Below are 24,794 nucleotides of genomic sequence, written 5' to 3'. Positions count from 1 at the left end.
ACCCCGTTGCTCTGGGTGGACTGCACGGACTGCTCGCTGGCCGAGGAGCAGGTGCTCATGCGGTCCGTGTCCTTGCCGGGGGCCGCGTGGCGGTGTGTCGGCCGCTGGAGGGAGTCACTGTCCCCCGGGAAAGTGAAGGAGCCGGGCCGGCTGACGGGGGAGGCAGGGATGGAGCTCCAGAAGGAGCCCCCCTTTTGCAGGGGGCTGCTGGGGGGAAAGGGCTCCTTGCCGAAAGGAGAAGGGAACGCAGCAGAGAGAGGAGAGTTCAGAGGCGAGATGGCGCCGGGTCTGGGCTTGCCCAGTGGCAGCGGGCCCAGGTGACCCCGTGCGTCCTTGGCGCCTGCTTCCTGGCTCGCACCACAAGCATTCCCGGTGGCCTTCCTGGGGCTCTCCATCACCTTCATCTTGGGGACGGGGTCTGCTTCCCGCTTGGGGCCTTCGGAGTCTCCACTCAGGGGGAGCTTGCTGGGCTGGCCAGGGCCAGCCTCGGGGGCCAGGTCGCTGCTGCGGGGAGGCAGTGAGGGGCTGGGAGCAGACATACCTGACATCTTGTCTGCCTCTGCCTGGCCGGAGGCTGCAGAGGAGACCAGCATGGGGGTGTGGTGTCTGACAGGCTGCGGGATCCGGGAGGGCCTGCTCCTGCTCGAGCTGGGGACGCTGCTACAGCTGCCGGGGCCACTTCCGTGGCTGCTGCCACCACCACCGGAGGCCCCACTGCCACCGCTGCCCCCGCCCCCGCTGCTGCTGGCCCCACTGCCGCCGCCCCCGCTGTGGTTCCTCTGGTACTCGATGGGCGATGTCAAGGCTGTAACCAAGCAAGACAGGCGGAGGCTCAGTTAGGGCACAGGAGAAGGGGTTATCAGAGGAGGAGGAAGAGCATGGCAATCTGTCCTCACTGCGACACGACCTCAAGCGCCCATGCTACAGACAGAGGCCAGCCGCAGAGGGGCAGAGCAGATGCCTTCCGCACTTCTCGCCTGTTCCTTGGAGGTCACAGGGCTGTGTGTGCTCATGGAGGCAGCAGAAGGCAGCGTGAGGGAGGTGAGAACAGCAAGATGCCCCACGGCGGGCGAGGGCCACTGGCAATGGGAGGCCCAGCACGCTGCCAGGAGAGGCTCGACCAGGACTGGGCAGAGCAAGGGAGCAAGGCTTCCGTGAGGTCTTCCTTAAGCTGGGGAGCAGCTGGGCTCTGAACCGGGCTGAGGGTGGAGTAACCCCGCAGCTACCACACACAGAAGCAGCTGTACAGACTGTGCTTTGCAAATCGGACAAAACAGGCAAGGGAAGTTGAAGGGCCCTGCTAGGCACCTTGCAGGTCAGGAGGCTGTCCTGTCTCTGCATTTCAGTGATTTTATCACACAGTCCCCTGGATGAATACAGAGACTCGTACTAACTGTGACCCATGGCAACATGCATTTTCCAGGTGTTTAAACCTTTGGAAACACAATAGTCAGATGCATTGCCTCCTCCTGGGGAGCCCTGATGGCCACAGCCTCTCACAAGAGTGAGCAGAGGAGGGAGGAGGCCAAAACACAGCTGTGGCCTGGAGCTGCTCCCAGAGGCTCATGTGCTCAGGTGGAGCTTTGGGAAGGTGAGCAGGTCGTGGGGGGAAGGTGAGCAGGTCGTGGGGGCGCTACCCTCATCAATATTAGGTCCCGGCTGGAGATGCTGGCAGGAGGTGAGGCCTGGCTGGGGAAAGCTAGCTGCTGGAGCCAGCCGCAGAAGGGTGAATCCCTTCCCTGTTCTTAGTGCCTGTCTGTTCACTGCTTCCTGGCTGTCATGAGTTCAGCATCTCTCCTCTACCATGTAATTTCTGCCTCTGAGCTAAGCGATCACAGGTTGAGATCTCTGAAACTGTGAACTGAAATAACCCTTTCTTCTTTAGGTTGTGCAGGTCAGATGTTTTGTCCCAGCTATGGATTCTTTTTTTTTTGGTACCGGGGATTGAACTTAGGTCCTTGCGCTTGCAAGGCAGGCCACCAAACCATTGAGCTAAATCCCCAGCCCTGGCCCAGCTATGGGAAGGTGACTAACAAACACCAGAGTCCCTGCTCCATTCTCAGCTTGTTGTTCCTGTAGGGTACTGCACGGGTGTCAGTAAACTCTGACATCGCAGCCTCATCATGTGATTTGGGCTGTTTATTCTATTTTCCAAATCCCATGCTCTGAGTTGGGGCTGGTATTGCACATTTAAGAAGAACACACTTAAAGAGTGCTTTCCCTCACAGCCACAGAATCTGATTTGAACTGCAAATGTAAATGATTATCAGCCAGAAAGCTGGACAGAAGCCTGGAGTGAATACCTAGCTAGCCAACTGCCATGTGGCCAAAATGCCACATGACCTGAGGCTCCCACTGAGTGCCTGGGAACATGCAACACGTGGAGGTGGTTTTCTCACAATGACCTCCTGTTCTGGGCTGCAGATATAATGTGGACAAGCTAAAGAGAGCTCAGAACAGATGGACTGCTGAGCACATCGCTTCCAATGGTACCCAGCGTGCTTCACTGATTGTCAAATGGAAATCAGAGTGCAAGCTGCAGTGACAGGAGATTACCTCCCAGACTGAAGGGCAACAGGAAGACAGCTGGCCACACTTGGAATCACTTGAGTCTGAGGAACTGTGAAGAATAAACATGTCGTGTTTTGGGGGAAAGGGAGGTGTGCAATGCAGTGCACCTCCCTTGGTGTCTCCGAAAACCCTGGCCAAGTCTGTTCCGTCTGCCCTACGTTCTTACACACTCCTCTTCCTGGATGGACGCTAATGTATATCCCGGGTGTGATGGGGCAAATACAGCTGTAAGCACAAGCTGAGTCTGACGGCCATTCCAGACTCTGCCACCAGCTCCGTGCCTCGGCTTCCTCATCCGTACAATAGCACCAGCCATGGTCAGGATACTCCGCAGGTGGGAGGTAGGGGCTAAGCACCGCCATTGTCACTAATACACAGTAGCAGACACACGAGAGACGGAAAGACTGCACAGGTCAGTGAGGAAGACACACACTGAGTAGGAGAACACACAATACCATTTAGAAAGTTGCGCTGGTTTTCTAAGATTTGGTTGATCTCATGGATCCATGCTTGCCGGACACTTGGACTGGATGAATGCAAGATGAAGGTCTCCACCACGTCACCCGTCCTTGACGTCAGAGCAAATTTACAGGGATCATTTTCCACATTTTCCTCCAGGCAGAGGCAACTCACCTTAAAAAAAATCAAAGCATCATTCATATTAGCTAAGAGAAGCGACTCACGTATCCAAACACTGACACAGGGCCAAAGTAAACACACCGTCTGTACACAAGGCGCGCGTTCAGCTTTGGTTTGGAGGGATGTCCTGACGCACGGAGGCCTGTGAGCTCCAGAAACCTGGGCCGAGTGCAGTAAAGCCAGGCACGGGGACACACACTCAGGCCCTGCTTAGCTGCGGTCCCTAGAGCGGTCGAGTTAGAGAAGACAGAACGCAGAATGGGCGGGCAGGGGCAGAGGGGGCGAGCACAGACGGAGGGCTGTCGTATCACTGAAAGCTCTGAAAGGCAGCCGTCACTGAGCCAGGGTGTCACAGGTACAGAGTACCAGTTCTGCAAGGCAGGAGTCTAGACTCATAGTGGACATGGCTGCACAACGATTACAATGCGATTACAATGAGTGCTACTGATGTGCGCACTTGAAAACAGCCAATGTAAAATTAAGATGGCAAATTTTATATTACGTACACTCACCACGATAAAAATTAAAGCACATTTATTCCTTCCTACCAGCCAAAGGCAAGCTAAACTTCATCGTAGGGCATAATGGAAACAATGCCTGCTTGGTTGAGCTGCCTGAGAAATCTGTGCATCCCAAGCCCCGTGCCTGGCACGTTGAATGGGGGAAGAGGATCAGACACTGAGCTGGCCATCTGCCCTGGTCAGAAGGCAGTATTCCAAAGCTGTGCCTCTGCATTTACATGTAAGTGTTCTACGGACCTAGAGAGAGAGATACCTGGGGAACGGCTGCAGTCACACATAAGTGTGTGTGAGGCAGCAGCAAGGTGTGGGACAAATTCACATGTTCTCACCTATCCGAGAAGGTTCTCTACACACTGAATAAACCAGGCAGCAGAATGGCAACAGTTGATCAGAAATGATGGGTGCATTGGTACAAGAGAAAACCGCTGACTCACATTACCTTGATACTGCTTTTAAACAGGAATCCTGGCAAGGAAAAGCCCTTTTTTTTATCAAGTGGTTCACTGAATATGACGATCTGCTCAAAGAGGAAAACCCGCCTCTCTTTGCAGCGAGGCAGAAGTCCTGCATCTTGGTCTGTGACCAAGAATGTGTCCTGCAAGAGCAGCTTACCCTGGGCAACAATTTTACCCTAAAACAAGAAAAAGGGAGCAAAGGGGAAGAAAACATTGCATTCTAAGTTATTCAATATTATATTTTCTTTAGATTTCCTCCCACAGAATAATGCATTTTTCTCTTATTTATCTTAGAGCTTAACTTTTTTCTTTTACCCTGATGAACTGTTAGCCCCAGACAGAACAAATATCTAAGTGAAAGTCTTGCCAACCTCTGTATAACTCCTGGCCTCAGTACAACCAAGAGTGGGCTCTGAAAGGGTCCCCTTCCCCCAGAAGAGAGGCTCCCTAGGTGGAGAAAGTGCCCAGCGAGCAGAGGAGGTGAACCACGAGCTCGGCTGGGAAGCCCCAGTGCCAGGGTAACCCTAGTGCTCTAGGGAACCAGTGGGCAGGAAAAGTAAAACTTCTCGTATCTGCTGACTCCACAGTGAGGAAAATAAAAAGGGTTCTGGTTCTGCCCTTGTCTCTCAGACTCCTGACAGTACACACTTTGTTAACCCAGAGTGATAAGCAGCAGTGTCCCTAATATCGAGCTTGCAGTGGCGACAGAGTTGGGTCCCGGGGTCCCACTTCATCCCTTGCTACCACGGCTTTTCATGCTGGGAAAGGAAATTGGCTCTCAGGATGGTAGAAGGCCCGAGAGACAAAGCAGTCCTGCTTATTGCTGCCACAGTGGCTGGGCTCTGAGCAGAGGAAGATCCCAAACAAGCAAGTGAAATGCACCGAAAAGAGCATGAAAGTATCGATCAGGTTAAAGTAAGGCGAGAGAAGACAGAGAACTAAACAAAAAGGATCGGCTTTCTACACATGCAGAGAAACAGTCCAGGACAGAAGAATGGGCGGGGCAGAGGAGCCCTTCCAAAGAACAACAGCTGCATTACGTCGAATCCTTGCAGCCTCCCGACGTTCATCATGTCATTGCAGCGCTTCGGGACGATGCACATGACCTCCACGGCTTTCTGCGGGTGGGGAGAAGCAGAGCGGATGTTCAAGCTTCCAGGGAAGATGTGAGCGCTGCCCTCTGCCACCCTCCACTTTTGGTCCCCTCTGTGACCCCATCACAGAGACTGGGGGGCCAGGACACAAGTACCTCTAACTCGGACGTATCCAGGCTGGCTTTCTTGGAGTACTTGAGGAAATCCTGTGAAGGAAATAGAGAGGAGGGGTGGGGAGGAGGTGAGGACCAGGGAGGTGGCTCCCATGACTGCTCAGGTTGTGCCAGGCTGGCTGGGAGCTGTGGTTCTATTTTTGTATCTTGTTCTCTTACAGACAAGGAGGAGGTATTCTGATAGCCAAAGCAGACCAAATCTAAGGGTTCCGACCCTCAGAGAAGTTCTTGTCCTCTGCACGCCCAGGTCCTACGTTTTATGTGCTTTTAGCTGTGCTTAGTAACTTAAATCGATTCAGGGCCACTGCTAAGCCAGGGGACCCCACAGAGGTCACAGGGCTAAGGAAAAACTCAGCATGTGGCAGGGAAACAAGTCCACTTTTACTGGCATTTTGGTTCAGAACTTAAGGCAAATGAAAACTTGAGACAACAGTATGAGGTGTCTGAAATAACTGAGGTGGTCTTACATTTCTTAGGAAGATAAGCCCCTCACCTGGTAAGCCTGTCCTTCCCTCCACGGAGTCCTGCCCCTGACCCCAAGTCTGTCCGCTGCACTCACCTTCAGTAGCAGCTGGTATTTCATGATTCTCTGCACGGGTTTGATCAACAGATCTGTGAGCTGCAACCTGTGGCCAAGGCGCTGCTTTAAGTCCTGCAGTTGCAAAGATAAAAAGTGATCTTAGGTCTTTCTCACTGCTAGGAGAGTTTTTAGAATTGTTAGGAAGGGCTACCTAGAGCACTGTTGATAGAGATACTAAGAAAAGCCAGTAACATTGCAATAAATCCAGACAGTGCTTTACTGTACCTTAGGATTTCTAAGTTTTACACTTATACCTGAGTTGTTTTCCAAATAAGCCTTTTGTATTTGTTGAAATGCCTACTTAAAAGTGATTTTATTCACATAAGCATGTATGTCATATTTAAACTTTCAGGTAAGAAGTTTAGATTGGGAATTATTCTGAAATTATAACGAGACAAGTTTATACTGGTAAAACTCATATTTTTACTTCAGTCTGAACAGCAATGGTGCAACCACAGACTGAAATCATACTTGTTCTTGGATTTCTAAGAAAGAAATATGCTGATAATTCTTATCACTCAGGCTGAGTTTTTGAGGTTTATGTGGTATCCTGTGACAATTTAATTTTTAGAGCCTGAAATGTAACAAAGATTCACAAATACTTTCTTTTGGTATTGGGTCTTACCTCAAAAAACGTATCAATATATTCTGAGACAATGTGCTCCGACTTTGGTTTATTTTGACAATAAACTATGTACATGTGCAGCCTTCTCTCCTAGGAATGAAGAAGGCAAAGGGAGGGTTTAAACAGTAACAGTGGTGCTCACCAGAACAGAAGAGTTTGTGCGCATTCGTATCTCAGCAGACTCACAGGGAGCCGTCCCTCTGAGCCAGCTGCATCACCGAGGCACAGGAGCACCTCCCAGACCCACGACTGGCTAAAGCTGGCAATCTGTTTTGTGGCTCCAGAAGCAGTGATTCACGATTGCTCCCTCACACAGACCAAACCCTTCAGTTTCCAGGGCCAGCAAATCATACCAGCAGCAAAAGAACACATTCTTAACACTAAGCAAAATCTCCCTCTCGTCCCTCCTGTGGGCCTGGCTGTTCCTGGAAGGTAAGAAAACGCACTCGATCTCAAATCCAATAGGAAGCGATCTTCAAAGTGTGGTGTGCAGACTCCTGGGCTTCCTGAAGCCTGTCAGTGGTTTCACTCTGTCAAACCTATTTTCAAATCAAGGCTAACTTCGTCCGCCTTCTTCATGGTGTTGCTGAGCAAAACTGATAAAACTGCAGGTACTGCAGCAAGCATTCCTCACAGCCACAAATTCCCAGTTTAAAAAAAAAATCCAGTTTCACTTCCAAACGTCCTTGATGAATAAATAAATGTCTCTCATTTCATTAAAACTCCGCCATGGAGCCACACATCTTTTGAACCTTCTCACGACAAGAGCGAAGTCGGCACAACAGCTCTGCTTGCACAAACGCTGCCTTGAGGGAAAGCACTGCCAGGCAGCGGCCAGCAGAGCCAGCTGCTTTTTCTGGACCACCCATTTTACTTGAAAGAATGATAGACACAGACTATAACCCTTTACACTCAGGTGTCTGGCAGACATTTTCTTGAACACGGAGGAAATAAGCTTGTCATTTCAAGGCAAACAGCTGGCAGTGCATGTGAATAATGAAAATTCCAGCAGTCAAGCAAAACAGAATTTTGGAAACATGTCTGCCACTGTGAACTTGACAATACTTAGACTTTCCTGCAGAGAAGGGCAGTGACGTTAGAAACTGAATGCTGTACACTGGGTTGTAAGATGTATCGATTCCACAGGAGCTGCCTGTGTCAGGGAATTAACCTGCACCCAGGGGCGAAAGCCTGAGTGCACAGGAGCACAGTCCCAGAACTGCTGTGGCAGCGAGGCGGACAGGCCCCCGATTCCAGGCTGCACCAACTGAGGGGATCACTGCTTAAAGCAAGCACCCGAGGTAGATAATCAAGAGGGGACTTAAGTCCCAACTCTCTGAAATGGTCTGGTTGGATTTTATTCTTAACATCTGCACTCTTGCAAAACAGAAGCGACTGCTCCTTTAACCTGCTTGCTAAATAAGACACTATCAGAATGGAACATGAGAATGCCTTTGTACTTACGTGTTTAACAAACAGGGAGCCTAGTTTCTCCGGATCTTCAAGGCACTTCTCTAACTCTCCTAAAAAAAAGCTAAGAAGAGGGGAAGATATCAGAATCATTTCTAGTTTGCTGTTCTGATTTTACTTCTAAACAGTCTATGTAGATGTAGGCAACTGGGAAAAGTACAGTATACTCTAACAAGTATAAACCACACAGAAAACGTTTTATTAGGACAGGACATAAAGAAAACACAGATGTGGTTGAAAAGACAAGGCAGAAATTAGAGCATCCAGAGCCTGACAGCCTGCCCTTCTGGAGGACCATTCACATTCTTATCCCCTTTTTCTCAAAGAGGTAAGCACTAATGTCTCTGGCTGACCTTTTGAGTAAAAAATTAATGTTCCAAAGCAATGAGCCAGTTTTTATTTCTGAAAATTTGCTTTTCATAGCTATGAATTTCAAGCTGTAAAATACCAAATATGTTATTTCTGCCAGCTTTATGAAATTTTCTCAAGTATCATAATCAGCCTTCAGGTTGTAAACATTAGCTCCCAGTAAGATTAGAACGAGATGTGTGTGGTGGCGCATGCCTGTGATCTCAGCACTCAGGAGGCTGAGGCAGGAGGATCACCATGAGCTCAAGGCCAGCTTAGGCTACATAGTGGCTTCAAGGCTAGCCTGGACTAATTAGATATAATCATAATGACAAAATAGTAGTGGGACAACTGCTCTGCACTTCATTATATATAGTATGTTCATCTTATCATTTATATGTTTATACTTAACATCTGGCATTTTATTAATCTCTCAGCTAGCACAACAATTAATGTTGTATGGAATTTTGTAGTGCTTGTGGCTCCACAGTCTCCTGAACTCTGCAGATGCTGCTTGGTCACCCCAGGAATACTGTGCTGCTTACCATCCCCGCCACAGCCTTACACCTAATCTTGGGAGTAGAAGACTAAAGAAGAGTAGCAAATACCCTTCTTAAAATTGGTTTCACGGTGTTTCTGGGAGGAACATAATCTACAGAGCTATGAAGTAGAGTACTGTTTTCAGAGCTGACAATCATTTATGATATCAAATGAATTAGACATTACTGGGGATATAAAAATAAAGACCCCCACACCCGGGTCCAAAGTTCTGCATTCCTTTGGGAGAGATAAGGACAGAAATAACGAAACACTACTTGATACACCCTAAGCCAATAACTCCTCGCACCCAGAGGGTAATTTGTAGTTGAAGAGGCACAATTACATTTGCTGTCTTCAGAGAAGAGAACCCATCTCCCTGGGATGCCCAGGTCTAGTGGAGAAGTACTTGGCCTCAGCTTTAAGGAGAGGGCAGGGCTCTGCAGGTGGTGACGGCAGGGAGCAATCGTGTATGCACAGGGAAGCAGGCGGCTGTCCAGGTCAACACCGGCCTGGGGCATAGCTGACCGTAGCTGGGATGTCCCACTGTAACATCAGCGGCCTGCACTAAGCAGTCCCCAGACGATTAAGGGTTTTTAAAAGTGCAAGCAAAGATGACCCAAAGGGACAGGTGTGTGGTGGCTGGTGCCGAGGCAGGCTGCTGGGATGCCAGCTTTTCCTGGTAAGGGTGGGTGTGGGTGACATACTGATCAACTCTGATTGCCCCTTAAAACCAAGCTGGAAAAATGAAGGTATTCAAAACCTCCCAATAGTAACTTGCATCACTCAAAAGGTGGATGTAAGTCTAATTAGAAACACCTACTGAGGTTCACATTATGCAGATGTTCTTCTAAGTGCTCTGTAAATATTAACTTGTCATCTTCATCAAAGCTCCATAAGGTGGTGTAGCTGGTGAGGGACTCAAGGTCAGGACCAGGCCGCGACCCCAGGCCGTCAGCCTCCAGGCAACGCTTCCTCCCCTCCTTGACCCAGATCTTGGAGGACAAGCCCAAGAAAGACAACTCGTCCCTGTGCCAGGAGGTGTGACTACAAAACTCCCCCGGACATCACCAAGTCCCCAGAGTGGCTTCCTCTGGGAGGTTTTGCAGGCAGGAGAAAGAACCAGTCCACACACTTCCCTCACCGACCCGGCCCAGTGGCCCTGCCGCAGCTCAGCACATGCGGAAGCTGTGCCGGGACCGTGCGTGACCCGGATGCTACGTACTCTCTGTGCCAGTCATAAATCTGATGGATGTTGCCAAACACAATCTTGTCTTTTCCCTTCATGTCATCAGGAACACCATCTTCTTTCATAAGTGCCATGTAGCCCTATTCGGAAACAAGTTTACTTGCGGACTATGTCTGAATCAAGTATGAATTGTCAATTAATCTTCACAAAGGACAAAACAGTCTACACAGTCTACAGATTCTTTTGTAACCAATACTTCATTTAAAAACAAAAAACCATGGATGACAATGTATCTCTGTTACTTGAAATACATGGTTACATTCATTGCTGTAATTCTTTCTCCTAATTAGCATTCCTAGATCAAAAGTCTTCTAAGGAACTAAAACATAGCTTAAATAAATGTAATTTGTTCCTCAGAACAAATGTTATTGGCTAATAAATACTAAAATTGGCATAAACATTTGCCTTCAGAATTTATCTCATATAAGCAAAGGTTTTATTTCCTTTTGGATTATCACATAATCTATTAAATAAGAATTTAATGATATTCTTTTTATAAACTGACTCTGTAACAGCAATTGATTGAATATATTGCCAAACGGAGCTTTAAAACTTCCACTTGACTTGAATGGGATTTAGTCTGTACAAGAATCTCTTTGGTGTTTAAGCTACTACTTATACTGTTAACCATGACTGCAGACAAGTTAAGCATGTTAAAAATTTTATGTTAGAAGCTGGGTGTGGTGATGCATGCCTGTAATCCCAGCACTCTTGGGAAGCTGAGGCAGGAGGATCACTGTGAGTTTGAGATCAGCCTGGGCTACATAGTGAGTTCCAGGTCAGTCTCAGCTACATAGTGAGACCCTGTCTCAACGCCCCCGCCACCAAATTATGTTATACAATTAACTGTAAGAACTGTTATTTTTAATGGAATGTGCACCCAAAAAGTACCAACCTGCACATACTTGCAAAGCTGAAGAATGGTAATATTTTATACTACAAAAATAGTTTTTTTTTAAGAATTAAGGTTATTATTATTATTTTGGTATCAGGGATCAAACTCAGGACCTTGGGCTTGCGAGGCAGACGGTGGAACCACTGAGCTAAATCCCTGGCTCAGGCATTAAGTGCTCAGCAACTTCTGGTCAATAAATTGGCATCACATTTGTTTACTCTGTGCTAAACTGTAAGTAAAGGACATGGTGTTGTCAGACCATGCAGAATGCACACAGATTCAAGATGGAACCCAACCTACTAGGAAGCCAATTGGCCCTTTCAACCACAGATGCCACTACTTTTGTGTTGACAACCGTTCTCGAAAAATGCTAAAAGAAAGATTCTTGTATGATAATTATAAAATTGTTGGGTATAGTCATTTGAAAACTTAATTATGAATCATACCAAGATATATCATGCAGAAAAGGAGTTTTTCCAGCTGAATGTCCGTTGCTAAAATGACCGGCTACATTCTATTTTTTGGAAATGCTTTGTTGGCTGTTTTGCTATTGTTGGCAAAAGCAAGATCTTTTAACAGGAGAAGGTTATTACTATAATACTGACTAATACCCCGCTTCTCAGGATAACTCTTGGGACTGACACAGCTATCACATTTCTGAAAATACACACTTCACTGGGCGTGGTGGCGCATGCATGTAATCCCAGTACTCGGGAGGCTGAGGCAGGAGGATCGCTGTTGAGTTTGAGACCAGCCTGGGCTACATAGTGAGTTCCAGGTCAGTCTCAACTACATAGTGAGTCCCTGTCGCAAAAACAACAACAACAACAACAACAAAAACAAAAAACAAAAATGAAAATACACACCTCAACTACATAGCCAAGGTCCCGCACATAGTCACGCTCTGTCTCCACCAATTCTTGCAAAACATAGCTAGAAAAAAAGAAAAATAGTGTTTACAATCCAAACTTGCTGTTTTCTAAGCAAGTCCCTCTATGCTTTTTGCTCTTGTCAGACTCGCCCCCTTTTTCTACTGTAGAGCAATATAACACATTTACACAACTGCATCTGATACTCTTGGGGTCCCAGGCACCGACAGGTTCAAGCGAGTGACCCCTGGGCGCTGTGGACGTCAGAAGACTCTCACCTGGACACACAGACTTCGGCACAATCAGGGCGACTCACCATATGAGATTCTGATCGCACATGTACACAACTAAAGGAAGCTTGGACATAATTCTTCTATAAAGGCACAAGCTAGGGGAAGCAGCTATTTTTTTTAAAAAATGATCAAGTTATTTCAAAGTTCAATGGAGATACAGGAAAAAATTTTAATTTACACGGCTAAAGCCTTGAGTCTATACCCATCACTCAGAAATGTATGATGATTAACTTTATGAGGACTTAAGATAAATAAATGAATCCGATGCTGGCAAAAGGGGGCTGTAGTGGAGGGGAAAAACTGACTTGAGATGCGCTATGTACATGTACCAATTCCCCACAGTGAATGTAACCATTATGTACTGCAAACATGTACTTAAGAAGGTGTGTTTGTAAGGTTTGGTAGCTAAGATGACAGAGGACACTCACTTGATCAGGATAGTAAACAATTTCAATTGGCCTCAAAAAGTCCATCATTCATTCATTCGTTCGTTCCTTAATTCAACCAACATCAACATGGTGCCTCTCCGTGCTGAATGCCACTCAAGGTGCTGGGATACATTTTTGAATAAAACCAAATCTCTGTTCTCAGGCAGTTTCTTTTCTTCTCCAGAGGTGAGTTTAAACCCTTTTTAATTTTAATTTTAAAGCTGCCTTTTTGGAATTGAGAAACACTACCACTAAATTATATCTGAAGACAATTCAAGTTTTTTAGACTGGTTCAAACTTTATGTTGCCTTCTTTTTTCTTTCATGACTACACACAATAGAAACTACAGGAGTTTCTCACCTCAAGGGACAGAAGATATTCTTGTCTGGTACCATTCTTATTTATAAACTGTAACAGACAAATAAAACAGTAGAAACTGCAGCTCTGGCTTCCTGCACCTTCTGAGGTTCTGACGGCTTTATTTATACACATATATTAATTGCTCATCATGAGACCAGGACCTGTTTTTTTTTCAATTCAGAGATGAATCCCAGTCTCATTTTTGAAGGTGACAAAGGAGGGAATCTGGAAAATGAGCACGAAAATATTTGTCTTACTGCCGTCTCTTTAAGGAGCTGGATTTCCTTTCTTCCATTTCATCGATGGGTGAGGAGGAAGAGAGAAGGGAATTGTCTGAAGGGTTGAAGGATGGGCTGCTACTGTCTCCCTGGTCGACAAGCAGCGAACTAGGACGATCCTCCAGTGCCTGGAAGACACATAATTAGTGATGCCAACTGCCTACTGTCCACAGCAGGCTGAAGTCAGGGTATCAAAATCTAAGACAGAAAATACACGTGTGTGTGTAATATTAGAACATATCACTGAATGCTTGCTTTGATATTAGTATATGAAGATTGCTAATATGAATCTTACCCCAACCCCGTTCAAAGTAACAAACGGAACTTGACTTCATCTTAAGCGGAACTTTGAGGACACCAAGTCTGTACATGCAGTCTTGTTAAAACCCATAAGCTGTAAAGTCACCAACTGCTGCTTTTTGTGAAAACCTGGCACTGAGGCAGCTAAAAAACAGTTTGATCAAAAAGCTGCATCCTTGGAAATAAACAGCTTTCATGGAAGCAGGCACTGGGCCAAAGGCATCTGCTCAGATGTATCTCAGAGGAGGCCCAAGTCCAGCGAGGGAGGGACAAAGGGGCCTCTGCCCTGTGTCCCACCTGGACAGCGGAAGTGTGTTATGGTGAATTCTATTCACTCAAATAGTGAGGAAAAAAAGAAAAGAAACACTGGCTCCACATTTCTCTTGTGCAGGTCAGAGAGCAAGGAGGGAGTCACAGACTCTGTTGGTGTCCACAGGGATCCATCTTTATAACCCGAACAAGCTGCCAGGACCAGAAACCTTGGGCTCCCGGCCCATTCCACTACCTGCCCTGGCCGTGCCCTGATGGAGCCGGGCAGATGGAAGAGTGCAGGGGCCCAGTGGGGACACAGGTGTGGACAGGTTTCTGGTCCGTTATGACTCGCTGCCTCTCTGCTGATGGTGGCGACCCTATGGCATGGGTGCTGCAGTGGGCTGTCTGCTGTCATGGAAAGCTCCAGAAGGTCTGCCAGCACTCCTCTATGCGGTCTGATGGCTCAGAGTACAAACATACGTGAGGCACAAAGTGGCCTCACAGCTGCAACCCCAGGGTGAGTTATCTGTGAAGCCCTTTGGGTTTGTTGTGTACATCGGTCCTTGTCATCTTTGTTTCTCATGTGAAGATGGATCTGCATAGATTTTCCAATGAGCTATTCCGAGGTTAACTTTGCTAAAAGGTTTTCTTAGGCCTAACTAATTTCACCCATGTTTTATTTTAGATTTACTTTCAAAGAGTTGAATAAAGTAATGTCTTACAAATACTTGAATTTCCTCAGCTTATTCCTCCTTTACAACTCCATACTCTTGTGAATTTGCACTTATTTTCTCTTTTTTGAAGAGGTTAACAGATTTTGGCTTCATTACGCTCTTGTTTTGCAGCTCACTGATTTCTGCATTCATCTCTACGAATTCATTCCACTTTCCTTTGTTTTGCTGTTCGAAGACTTTGAGCTTCAGATGCTACTTCATTTATTTTCATTTGTCTATTTGCCTTTATGTCATCAGGGAAGAAAAGCTCAAAGTTAAGTCCAAGTAGTCACTGTGACAACAGGTAGCCAATTACAATTTGCCAGTGTTCAGGAAAGATACTGAGTCTTTAAAATGACTGGCACGGACTCCCTGGGAATGTTACAAAGCAACATCTGTCCTTATTCTGTAAGTATTTATTTTTTGAGACAGGTCTCACTATGTAGTCTAGGCTGGTCCTGAACTCATGATGATCCTCCTGTCTCAGCCTCTTGAGTGCTGGGATTACAGGTGTGCGTCACCATGCCTGGCTCTCTTCAAGTATTTAAGCTGCCTTCCATTTTAACTGTCTATGACTCAGGGAACAGTTTTTGGGGCCAGCTTTTTTATTTTTTATATTAAGCTTCAGGTTTTAGGTTTAGGGATGTAAACTGTGTAACAGCTGAGTAGGTTCTCCTTTATCCTCCCAACCCAGTAAATTAATACAGAGCTTTGAGTAGATAATGGATTTGGTGTTCAAATCCAAGTAGAAAGGTGCTTTAGCTCCGAGAGCACCCACCAGACAATAAGGAGCATGGCTGAGGATCTGCAGCAGAGATGGAGCAGGACAGGTAGACAGATTTTAAAGCTGTTCACTAGTTATGGACATCGAAGGTCCTATGTGATATCAGAGGATTAGTGACAAGAAGTCCCTGCACAGCTACATCTTTCTTGAACCACAAAAAGGAGGCATCCAGATTACAGTCTACTGTAGAATGCGGAAGGGGTGAACCCACCCTCCACCAGGCCTCCCATTCGTGAATACCCCAAGGGGAACAGCCCTTGTTAGGAGCTTCACAAGCAGTGCCCCGTTTATGATCTCCAGTTTCCAGCTCAGACTCAGAGAGGCTCAGGCACTTGCCTGATGAAACTTGACTCTAAGTAGGAGACTTTGGACCCAAGCCTATCAACCACCAAAACAGCTGTAGGTCTGGTGACTTAAAAAGAGATGTAAATGAGGATAATTTTCTTTCAATTGAGTAAACAGATAGTGTTTACCTCTTTAGGATTGAAAAAGGAGGGTAGGCAGTAAGAAAGAAATAGAACATGCCACAGATCCTGTTTCTACTCCAAAGTCCACCCAAAGTAGCAACAAATGAAGACATGGACACCGGAAGTGGAATGATCCTTACATAATGACTAGCAGGCAAGCAAAATGCTGCCTTAGAGGACGCCCTGGGGAAATCATTTCAATTACTACATAGGAGTAGTTTAAATGATCACGCAATTGATGCTTTGAAAGTCTTTTTAAATGTTTATGGGTGTTTGAAAATTATGGATATAAGGACCCTTCATTTATAATATTAATCAACTTGTCTCATAAGTGGGCAAGAAGAATATGGTTGTAACTTAATTCACATTCACATGATTTCAAATTCTTGACCAGTGGAGTCCAAGTTCTTCAGTTATCTTCCATATCCTAGCAACCTTCCCGTCACACTTGAATGCTCACAGTGTTTTATCCACAATAGCGTGACTTCTCAGGAAGAAATTTCTAGCTACAACAGAGTGACACCTGTCAGCTTGAATTTTTCTTACATAAAATTCCCATCTGACGGAGCCAGCCAGTTCATCTGAGGATGTGATGAGAGAGAGAGAGAGAGAGAGAGAGATTGTGTGTGTGTGTGTGTGGTGGGTGTGGGGAAATGACATCTGATACCTAGTTAACACAAAAATATAAAAAGATAAACTCCTAACTTTACATTCTTTGATCTAACAGTACTAATAGTGGAAACTGATCCTACAGATATAATCACACTCGTAATAAATATGAATGTTTATTGTAGTAAAAAACTGTAAACAAACACATACTGGGCATTTGTCTAAATACATTATAATATAATCATATTGCTGCCCCTTACTAGCTGGTCACAGTTAAAATGGGCTGTGTACCTCAGTTCCCTCATCTGCTAGATGGGATAATAATGTATGCCTATGAACTGGGCTATCATGAGGACTTCAAAACCCGCCTGACATACAGACAACTTAGGTTAATTAGGTTAATGGAAGATTAGTCTGCCTATATATATATATATATATATATATATATGTGACCAATTTTGGGAGGGTGGCTTTCAAAAGATGATAAATACATTTGTAAGAGCAGTAGGACATACTTGTCTAAGTTACCAGTGGTTTTTCCATTTCATTGTTAAGAAAATTGAACAAAGAGCTCTAACTGTAACTCCTGACACTTGTAACTCCAGTACTCTGGGAGACAGAGACAGGAGGACAGCAAGTTTGAACCCAGCCTGGGCACCTTTGTGAGACTTACCTGAAAATTAAAAAATAAAAAGGGGTGTGTGTAGGGGTATAGCTCAGTGTGAAATCCTGGGTTCAAATCTCTAATCCCGAAGAACAACAAAAACCAAACAAATTTACTGATTAAAATCAGTCAGAAGCAATGTGTGCTTGTTTAATTTTAAGGAACATTTAATTTGCAGCTTGTATCAAATGGATCCACACTGATCAAATGGTAACACAGGACTCAGTAAGAAAAAAAACCCTTGCGTAACAATATAAACAAAACAACGATCTCAGTCAGAGACGGTCAGGTGTGGGTGCCACTGACCCAGCTGACAGGATGCAGCTTGCCCACACTTGCTGTGATTCCAGTTGACATGTGCAGTGAGAGGGCAGCGTTGCCCCAAGGGTGGTTGGCTGTGCTTGACAAAAATCTCTTTGTTGACCTCGGGTCTTGGGTCAACGCAGAGTCTACGCCAGCGATAGCAAACCTTTCAGATCTTCAGCGACACAGCCCGCTGTGGTGTGCAAACAGCAGGTTTGCCAATGCTGGCAAAGTGACTGGCAGTGGGGACTTTGGGTCATGCACTATCTTGAACTGCAGAGCGGTAGGAAAGCCAAGTCAGGCGTTGGAGCAGTGGACCATAGACACATGACTGAGTCCAAATGACAGGTCTGAATGCTGAGGCTCAGGTGGTCTGCGGTGCTGGCAATGTTGCCCTGTGCTGTGCACAGGGTTGCTGGTGGTGTGTGCTGCTGAGGACCCGAAGCCTGGACCCAGCATCTCCCACACCCATTCTATGCACCTGCCCTCCAGGCTGATTTTAACCCATGTCCTCTCACATGGATTAAAAGTGCTAACTGCGGGAGTAATGGCTATCCAGAGTTTTGAGTTCTGATACACCGGTGAGCCTGAATGTGGTTGTGGGGACCCCCAAACTCACTGTTGGTCAGTGAAGGTGGTCTGCTGGCCATAAGCATATTCTGCAGACCACAGTGATCCCTGGGCAAAGACCAACCCATCTGCACGCACACAGCACCCAAGAGCAGCTCCCAGGCCTTGGACGTCCCCGGGAAGGCTTACCATCTTGCTTTTCACAAGTTCCTCGATGGCACTGACAAGTTCAGCAGCACTTGGCGTTTCGGAACTGGTGGGCCGGACGAGTAACCGAGAGGAGGCCTATGGAAGAGTTTCAGAAAAAGACGGGTGGGGGAGGCCTCATGTTAGAATCTGGACAGACTGAATTTCCCTGCAAGCTCCAGCTCTTTTTAAAAAGTAATTTCAGACAAAAAGACCACAAGTTTGTCTTTGTTTGCATTTATTTAGAGTTGTCCTATTAAATTTACAATATTCTGACATGAAACATCAAAACCTGTCAGAGGCGGATAGTGTCCATTTTTAATCTGCAGTCATGAAACATCACAATGTTTTCAGAGAGGGGACTGGGCACAGGAGAATCCTAACTGTAACCTTTGCAACTGCTGGCTAGGCTCTAAGGTAAGGAGAGAGAAACAGAGTGGTCAGCAGAAGAGTGAGAGGCTTAAGGTCTAGTGGGTGAATCCTTAAATAACCAGGAAACAAAACAGGATACTAACAGTGGCTTTGCTGTGTTTGTGGGATTAAGAGAAGGAAGAACAAGAAAGAAAAAGAAAGGAGCCAGGGTACAGTGACCAGACAGGGAATAGGGGGACAAGCTCACCATTTTCTGTGCCATCCATTTCCCCAATGCTTAGTGCAGAGAACAGAAGAGCTGAGGCCTCACAAGCTATCAGATGCCACTTATGGCTAGAATCCGGGGTGTAACAGGGTTGACAGTAAGGAAATCTGGGGGAGGGGCTGCTAGGTTCGTTTCAGTAATTAGCAAACATGGTATGTTTGCAGATTACTTGCACCGTTGGTTAACTGGGAACTAGAAGGGGGGCATAAATAATATGAGCCTTGCTTCATATTGAGGACAGCAGAGATGCATGCGACACACAGCTAGCTGTCCTAGCAATGCATTGCTCACAGAAGACAGGTACAGATCGATACACTTACAAAGAGGCTTTTACATATGTGGATTGGAATATGCATTTGACAAAACAAAAGCTGGTTATGTCTAATGGAATTTTGAATATGGGGCAAACAAACAAATAAACAAACAAAAAAACCAAAAAAAGATTCAAATGGAAAGGTAAGGAAATTGAGCCAAAACAGACACAGGACACAAATCAACATAATGCTGCAGTGAAAGTTTACAAAAAGAGAAAACAGAACAAAACAAAATATTAGTCACAATATAATACTGCCTTGGAATAGCACTACAGATTTTTGAAAATGAAGAATTGCTATTGATAATACCCAATGAGGTAACACAGTAACCAGTATGTGATTCTAGCAAACGTAAGAATATAATGCAATTACCTTTGTAAATGGAAGAAAAAACACCCTTATTTGGTGAATAAGCAAACAAAACCTTGTCCCTCATTGTTTGGACAAGAACAGAGATATAAGAAATTTCAGCTTTCTATTTCTAAAAAGGGTATAGCTTAGGGTGTCATGAATCAGGAACCGTCAGATAATCCACACATTCCCACTTCCTGCCTAGTCACTACAATGCCTCTCTCACCCTGGCACCCTTTTCTCTCCCCACCACACAGCACAGGGTCTGCACCTCAGCTGAGTACACAACTCTAAGGTCTCAAACCCAAGCCAAGAGAATCTTGTGCCCAGACCACGGCAGGCTGCAGGGAGGGGCTGGACTTCTGTGAAGAAGGGACCATGCAACGTCTGCCTTGGGTTAGGGCTACTCGGGGACTGGATGTGACCTCACAGCCATCAATCCCTGGCTGTGGCAGATCCTGGGTCAACCAGCAAGGGACTGTGCCGGTACTGACCAACAAGGGAGTCAGGGATGGAAGAAGGGAAAGAGTGGAGAAAAAATATGCTGCAAACACATCTGTTTTATTCAGAAAGCTTAGTTATTACCCAGCAGTGACTTCAGAGCATGATTTCTGACACCTGAGAAGTGTGAGGGGCCCAATGGAGCCAGAGTGCTAGACAGGATGAACAAGCTGCAGTTATCAGGTTTCCTTTTCGATATTTATTTTTAGGGTTCACAATTTGGATGGAAAAATAAGATTATGTAATAATTTATAAAAAAAGATTTACATGGTTTGAAGCCTCTGTCTATACACAGAGGAGACTCATGGCCCTCAGCCTATGCCTACACTTGAATAAGTACGCTCATCAGCTTCATGCTGGCAGTGCTCCTACAGGCACGCTTGGCAAGACGGAAAAGGTAACTGGACGGTGACCCAATCTTATTTTAAAGTGGTTAAAGTGGTACTACCCGGCAAACACCTCAGGGAAAGAACAAGAGGGCCTTGTGTTCATTTAGTGCTGCCTTCAGGCAGACTGCGTGGGGTTTCTCCGTTCTCTCAGGGACTCTAATCAATATGTTAAGAAACTTAAAAATTACTTTAAAAGCAGAAACTACCGAAGCACCATTAAAATGCACTGAACACGTTCATACACCTGCATGGGTATGAGAAACTGCACACGTTGGCCTTGTGCTTACTCTAAACACATCTGCTGTTCATGCTCCTGGGCCAAACACAGGCTGCTCTGCCTTGGCAAGCACCAGGCTGCCAGTGCCCTGCCCACATCCCTGGGTCCCCCAGCTCCCAGCACAGACAGTGTGGGCCGCTGTACCTTGTCGTCCTGAGAGTCTGACTGAAGGAGGCTGTGCTGCTGGATGGCCATGGGCGGGGGCAGCGGCACGGCGTCAGCGCCCTCTTCCCCTTCCTCTTCTCCACAGCTCTGCATCCCCGAGGAGGAGGACTTAGAGAGCGTGCCACTGCTGAGGCCCTCATTCCGGCCTCTCTGAAATCAAATCGACATTTGCTCATTATGCTCTGGGCCAACAATGCCAGGGTCAGTCCAGACAAGGGGCCCCTGGGGTTAACTGGAAACTCATGGTGAGGGCAGGAGCTGAGGCAGCAGAAACCAGGACAGGCTGTTGGACTCAGATGGTAACTTCATTCCTGTGCTGCGATCCAACCATTTGCTTGCCAATTTGGATAAGCAAAGGGCCATGAACCTGTCAAATGAAGGAACTGCTAACATCACCCATCTCTAAGAAGCCAAAAGAGAAAAGGTTCAGAAATCTGAACCACAGCCCTCACGTTTACTGAGCTCCTTTGGGCTGGCTGATTTCGTTAGATTACCTCCTTAGCATAAAATTCACTGCAATAGTAAGGGCATAAAGACAAACACAATCGAAGATGTGAATGTGCATTAAGCATCACGTTCATTTTCGTCTTTCTGATTTATGTAAAAATTCAGTTCTGGCTCTACAGATTTATAAAACAGATAGTTAAGTACACAGTGACCCATCGATTCCAGTAAAAGCACATGGCAAAAATATTCCCAGGAAAGAACTAGCAGAAATTGCCTGTCTGCCAAATCCATGAAATGAGATAAATCCAATCGTCTGTCTCTGCCTTGTCTTTTCTGAACTAGCATGGAGCGTGGGGGAGCCCAAGATTAAACCTGTGGGTGCCTCACTGACGTCTTCAGGGCTGAAGGCTGTCTCAGGGATCATGAAGTAATTCTGCTTCTTATAGTATAACCTGAAGCCCCCAGGATAAAAGGAAATAGAAAAGATTCCTGACTGACCTAACATCTTTGGTGATATGGGAATAGTTCAGGGTTTACTCTTCAGGCAGCAAAGAAAACTGAGTATTTTCAATTTAGGTCGAGATTTAGGTATCAATTCTGGGTAAAAGTGAATTGGAGGGTCCAAACACTGCACAAGTTCTCCAGATTTGAACTTGGAGCTGTGGCAGCAGGAGGCTGCCGTGGTGTTAGTGCTGACCGGGACATCGGCAGACCCGGTGGGAATCTGCTGGTGACGCCTTCAGGAGCGGAGGAGGAGGGGCTGGTGGACTGGGGGGCTTGCACGGAGCTGTTTCCTTCTCACCCCGCTCCAGGGAGGAGCCATCCAATCATCTTTCAAACTGTCCCCCTGCAGTGTGCTAAGCAGAGATGTTAAAGGAAATATGTGATGGGGTCATTTCCTGACAAACCACATTAGTTTATCTGTAAGACAAGCAACTACTCCTACAACTTGAGAGAAAAACTATGGGAGAAGTTTAGGCCTACAGCCTCCAAGAGTTCGTGGCTAAGGCCTAAGAGACCCACCTCCTCCACAGTCTCGTCCTGCGGGGTGGCGGCGCTGTCGTCAGAGTCCTTCTGGGAGCCTGCGTCGGCGCTCTTGCGGACCTCCCGGCTCTTCTTGTGCTTGTGCGCCAGCTTCTTCACGTGCCCGTCGGCCTTGCCGCTGCTGAGCCGCCGCACGGGGCTGGTGAGCCACTTGCGCAGGGTGTTGCCAGGCCGCTTGGGGCCGGGCGAGCTCTGTGCCCCGATCATGTGGGGCTGCAGGGACGCGACGGAGGCAGGTGGACTGGCGTCATTGCTGGAGACCGACAGCGAGTCTGGCGGGACAAGAGGGAGGGAGGGAGGGGGTTTTACCAAGGGTGGCACGAATCTCTGGCTAAAGTCGGGACCGCTATGCTTTAGTCCCCCAGCTCCACAGAAGCTGAGCGGGGCTCTGTGAGCTTCGCCCGTTGGGCAGAAATTAAGAGGAGAGATACACACACACCCCGCAAATATTTATCACACTTAGATGATCTTTCTCAAGATGCAAAGCCCCTCCAAAAATAACTTGTCGCCAATCCCGAAGACCAGCATCACTAGAGCATAGATTAAAAATGTCATTAATTGCTTAAAATAGCATAAACTGTGAACATTTAAAATTATTTTTTCCCATTTTACTGATTTAAAAAACACCAAAAAGAATCTGAAGAAAATGTAGTACGATTATTTTGCTACAAAAATTGACATATTTAGTGTAAACTGATCCTGACAAAAAAGTATGTTTGACTCTCAGTGAATTAAAGTACATCCCACACGTATGTATGGGACAGGACCGTTCCCCCTCCCCCCAAAATAGTGTGACAGACCGCCCCCCTCCGGAAAGGCCAGTGCCGGGAGGAAGCTGGTGACTGGGCGAAGAGCCCGCCCATGGCCCCTGCTCCCCCAGGCCACGCAGGCTGGGGTGTCTTTGCTGGCAGCCTCCACAAAGTTATCTCAAGTCTCTGGGCCAATACTCATGAATCGACAGAAATAACGACACGTTTTAACATCAAATGGAAGACAGAGAAGTCTCTTCAATTAACTAAAACACTTTACAGAAAATATATCCAAGAAGAGAGTCTCGCTGGACCTGAAAAATTAAAGTCAATCTTGGGTTGATGATTTTGCAAGAGGAAAAAAAAAATTAGATTTAGGTAATCGTGGACACTCAACAATTCTGTAGCATTAGGTATTACTTTGGAACTAAAAAACCAGTGACCATGTACACTGGGCCCCTTCCTGATGCGTGACTGAGAAGGCATCACTGCAGTGACGGGTAAAACGCTTTACTTTAGGGAACGGAATGGTGAGGGCGACTGACATATGCTGTGCGTTGTTTGCTTAAATCTTTTGAAGTCTTGAGACTGCAGTAAAAATCTTTGAAAATTATTATTTTATATGCACCCCTGTATTAGCTGTATTTACCTCAGCGGCCCTGGAGACCATTATGTGCAGAGTTACAGAGTGAGTGGGCTATGCCCTGTCCAGCTGCAATTAGCTTCCCACCGCAGGCTCCGGACGCTCACCCAGACAGCTGGGCACGCCTGGTTGCTGAACCCCGTTTGCTGGCCCGAGACGCGGGCTGGTGAAAGGTGTCTCTTCCACCAGTGCTGCGTTTAAGGCAGTATCGCTCATTCTTGAAGATTTGGATTTTTTGCAGAGGCATGCATTATGTACGTGTTTCTGCACACTGTATAGGTGTACGTTTCTACATATGCTTTAAATTCTATTTATTCATAATGACAGCTATTAACACATTTCCACACTAGCCCACTTTCCTCAGGTATGGCTGACAAGAGGCAGCACAGACAATGAGGTCCTACAGCCGATCCCCTTCCACGGCACTTCCCCAGGTGTTCACTGAGGAGAAAACAGGAATGTGTGTGTAGTGACAATAGGAAGGACAGAGGAACCCGGTCATCTACATGTCAGATGATATCTTACACTTCTGTGGGGCGGTACTGGGGCCTCGCACATGTGAGGCCAGTGCTCTGTCACTGAGCTGCAGCCTTGGCGCAACTCACATGGCAAAGCAGCAACACTGGGACGGATTTGGAATCGTTTACTAACACTGTGACTCGAGCCAAGCCCTGGTCTTGTACTGGAGAGGAATAACACCTGGTTTCTTCACACAGGACCCACCACATAGTGTTTCCTGGATGCATAATTGTCATGTGCTCCAGGGGAGGTACAGATCCCACCAGGGGCTGGGCACAGGACCAGGAACAAGCATCATGAAAGGTTTCAAGCAGGAGGAGCTCTGAAGATGGCCCTGGGGACAGCAGAGCCAGAGGCATCTGTGTTGAGGTCATGAGGGGGCATGTTCCTTCAGGGCGATGTCCTCACTGTCCTCTTGCCTGACACACTCCCAGGGCCTCACACCGTGCCTGGCACACGGAAGGCCATGTTAAGTACTGAATGGAAACACTGGAAATCACAGTCTAAAGAAACACAGCCAGCTGA

At 46.6% G+C, this 24,794-nt stretch overlaps 1 protein-coding gene across 2 annotated transcripts in view; it reads right to left on the bottom strand.

The window, feature by feature from the left end:
- Trio (trio Rho guanine nucleotide exchange factor) overlaps positions 1–24,794 on the bottom strand; it is a 319,992-nt gene that overhangs the window by 15,049 nt on the left and 280,149 nt on the right. Inside the window, exons 35-48 of one of the 2 annotated variants that reach the window (XM_010631520.2) lie at positions 22,338–22,630; positions 20,847–21,017; positions 18,237–18,332; positions 13,365–13,513; positions 12,024–12,090; positions 10,239–10,342; positions 8,123–8,192; positions 6,659–6,748; positions 6,013–6,105; positions 5,436–5,486; positions 5,227–5,304; positions 4,171–4,362; positions 3,027–3,204; positions 3–805 (exon numbers count right to left, since the gene is read on the bottom strand). In XM_010631520.2, coding sequence (XP_010629822.1) covers positions 3–805; positions 3,027–3,204; positions 4,171–4,362; positions 5,227–5,304; positions 5,436–5,486; positions 6,013–6,105; positions 6,659–6,748; positions 8,123–8,192; positions 10,239–10,342; positions 12,024–12,090; positions 13,365–13,513; positions 18,237–18,332; positions 20,847–21,017; positions 22,338–22,630 — 2,435 coding nt within the window. The remainder of the gene's footprint in view (positions 1–2; positions 806–3,026; positions 3,205–4,170; positions 4,363–5,226; positions 5,305–5,435; positions 5,487–6,012; positions 6,106–6,658; positions 6,749–8,122; positions 8,193–10,238; positions 10,343–12,023; positions 12,091–13,364; positions 13,514–18,236; positions 18,333–20,846; positions 21,018–22,337; positions 22,631–24,794) is intronic. The other variant, XM_010631521.1, reaches the window with a different exon arrangement.

Source organism: Fukomys damarensis, unplaced genomic scaffold (genome assembly GCF_012274545.1).
Source record: "Fukomys damarensis isolate Sample0158 unplaced genomic scaffold, DMR_v1.0_HiC HiC_scaffold_1, whole genome shotgun sequence".
NCBI lineage: Eukaryota > Metazoa > Chordata > Mammalia > Rodentia > Bathyergidae > Fukomys > Fukomys damarensis.
Note: the sequence above shows the minus strand (reverse complement) of the source record. Positions and strands in the feature narration are given on the sequence as shown.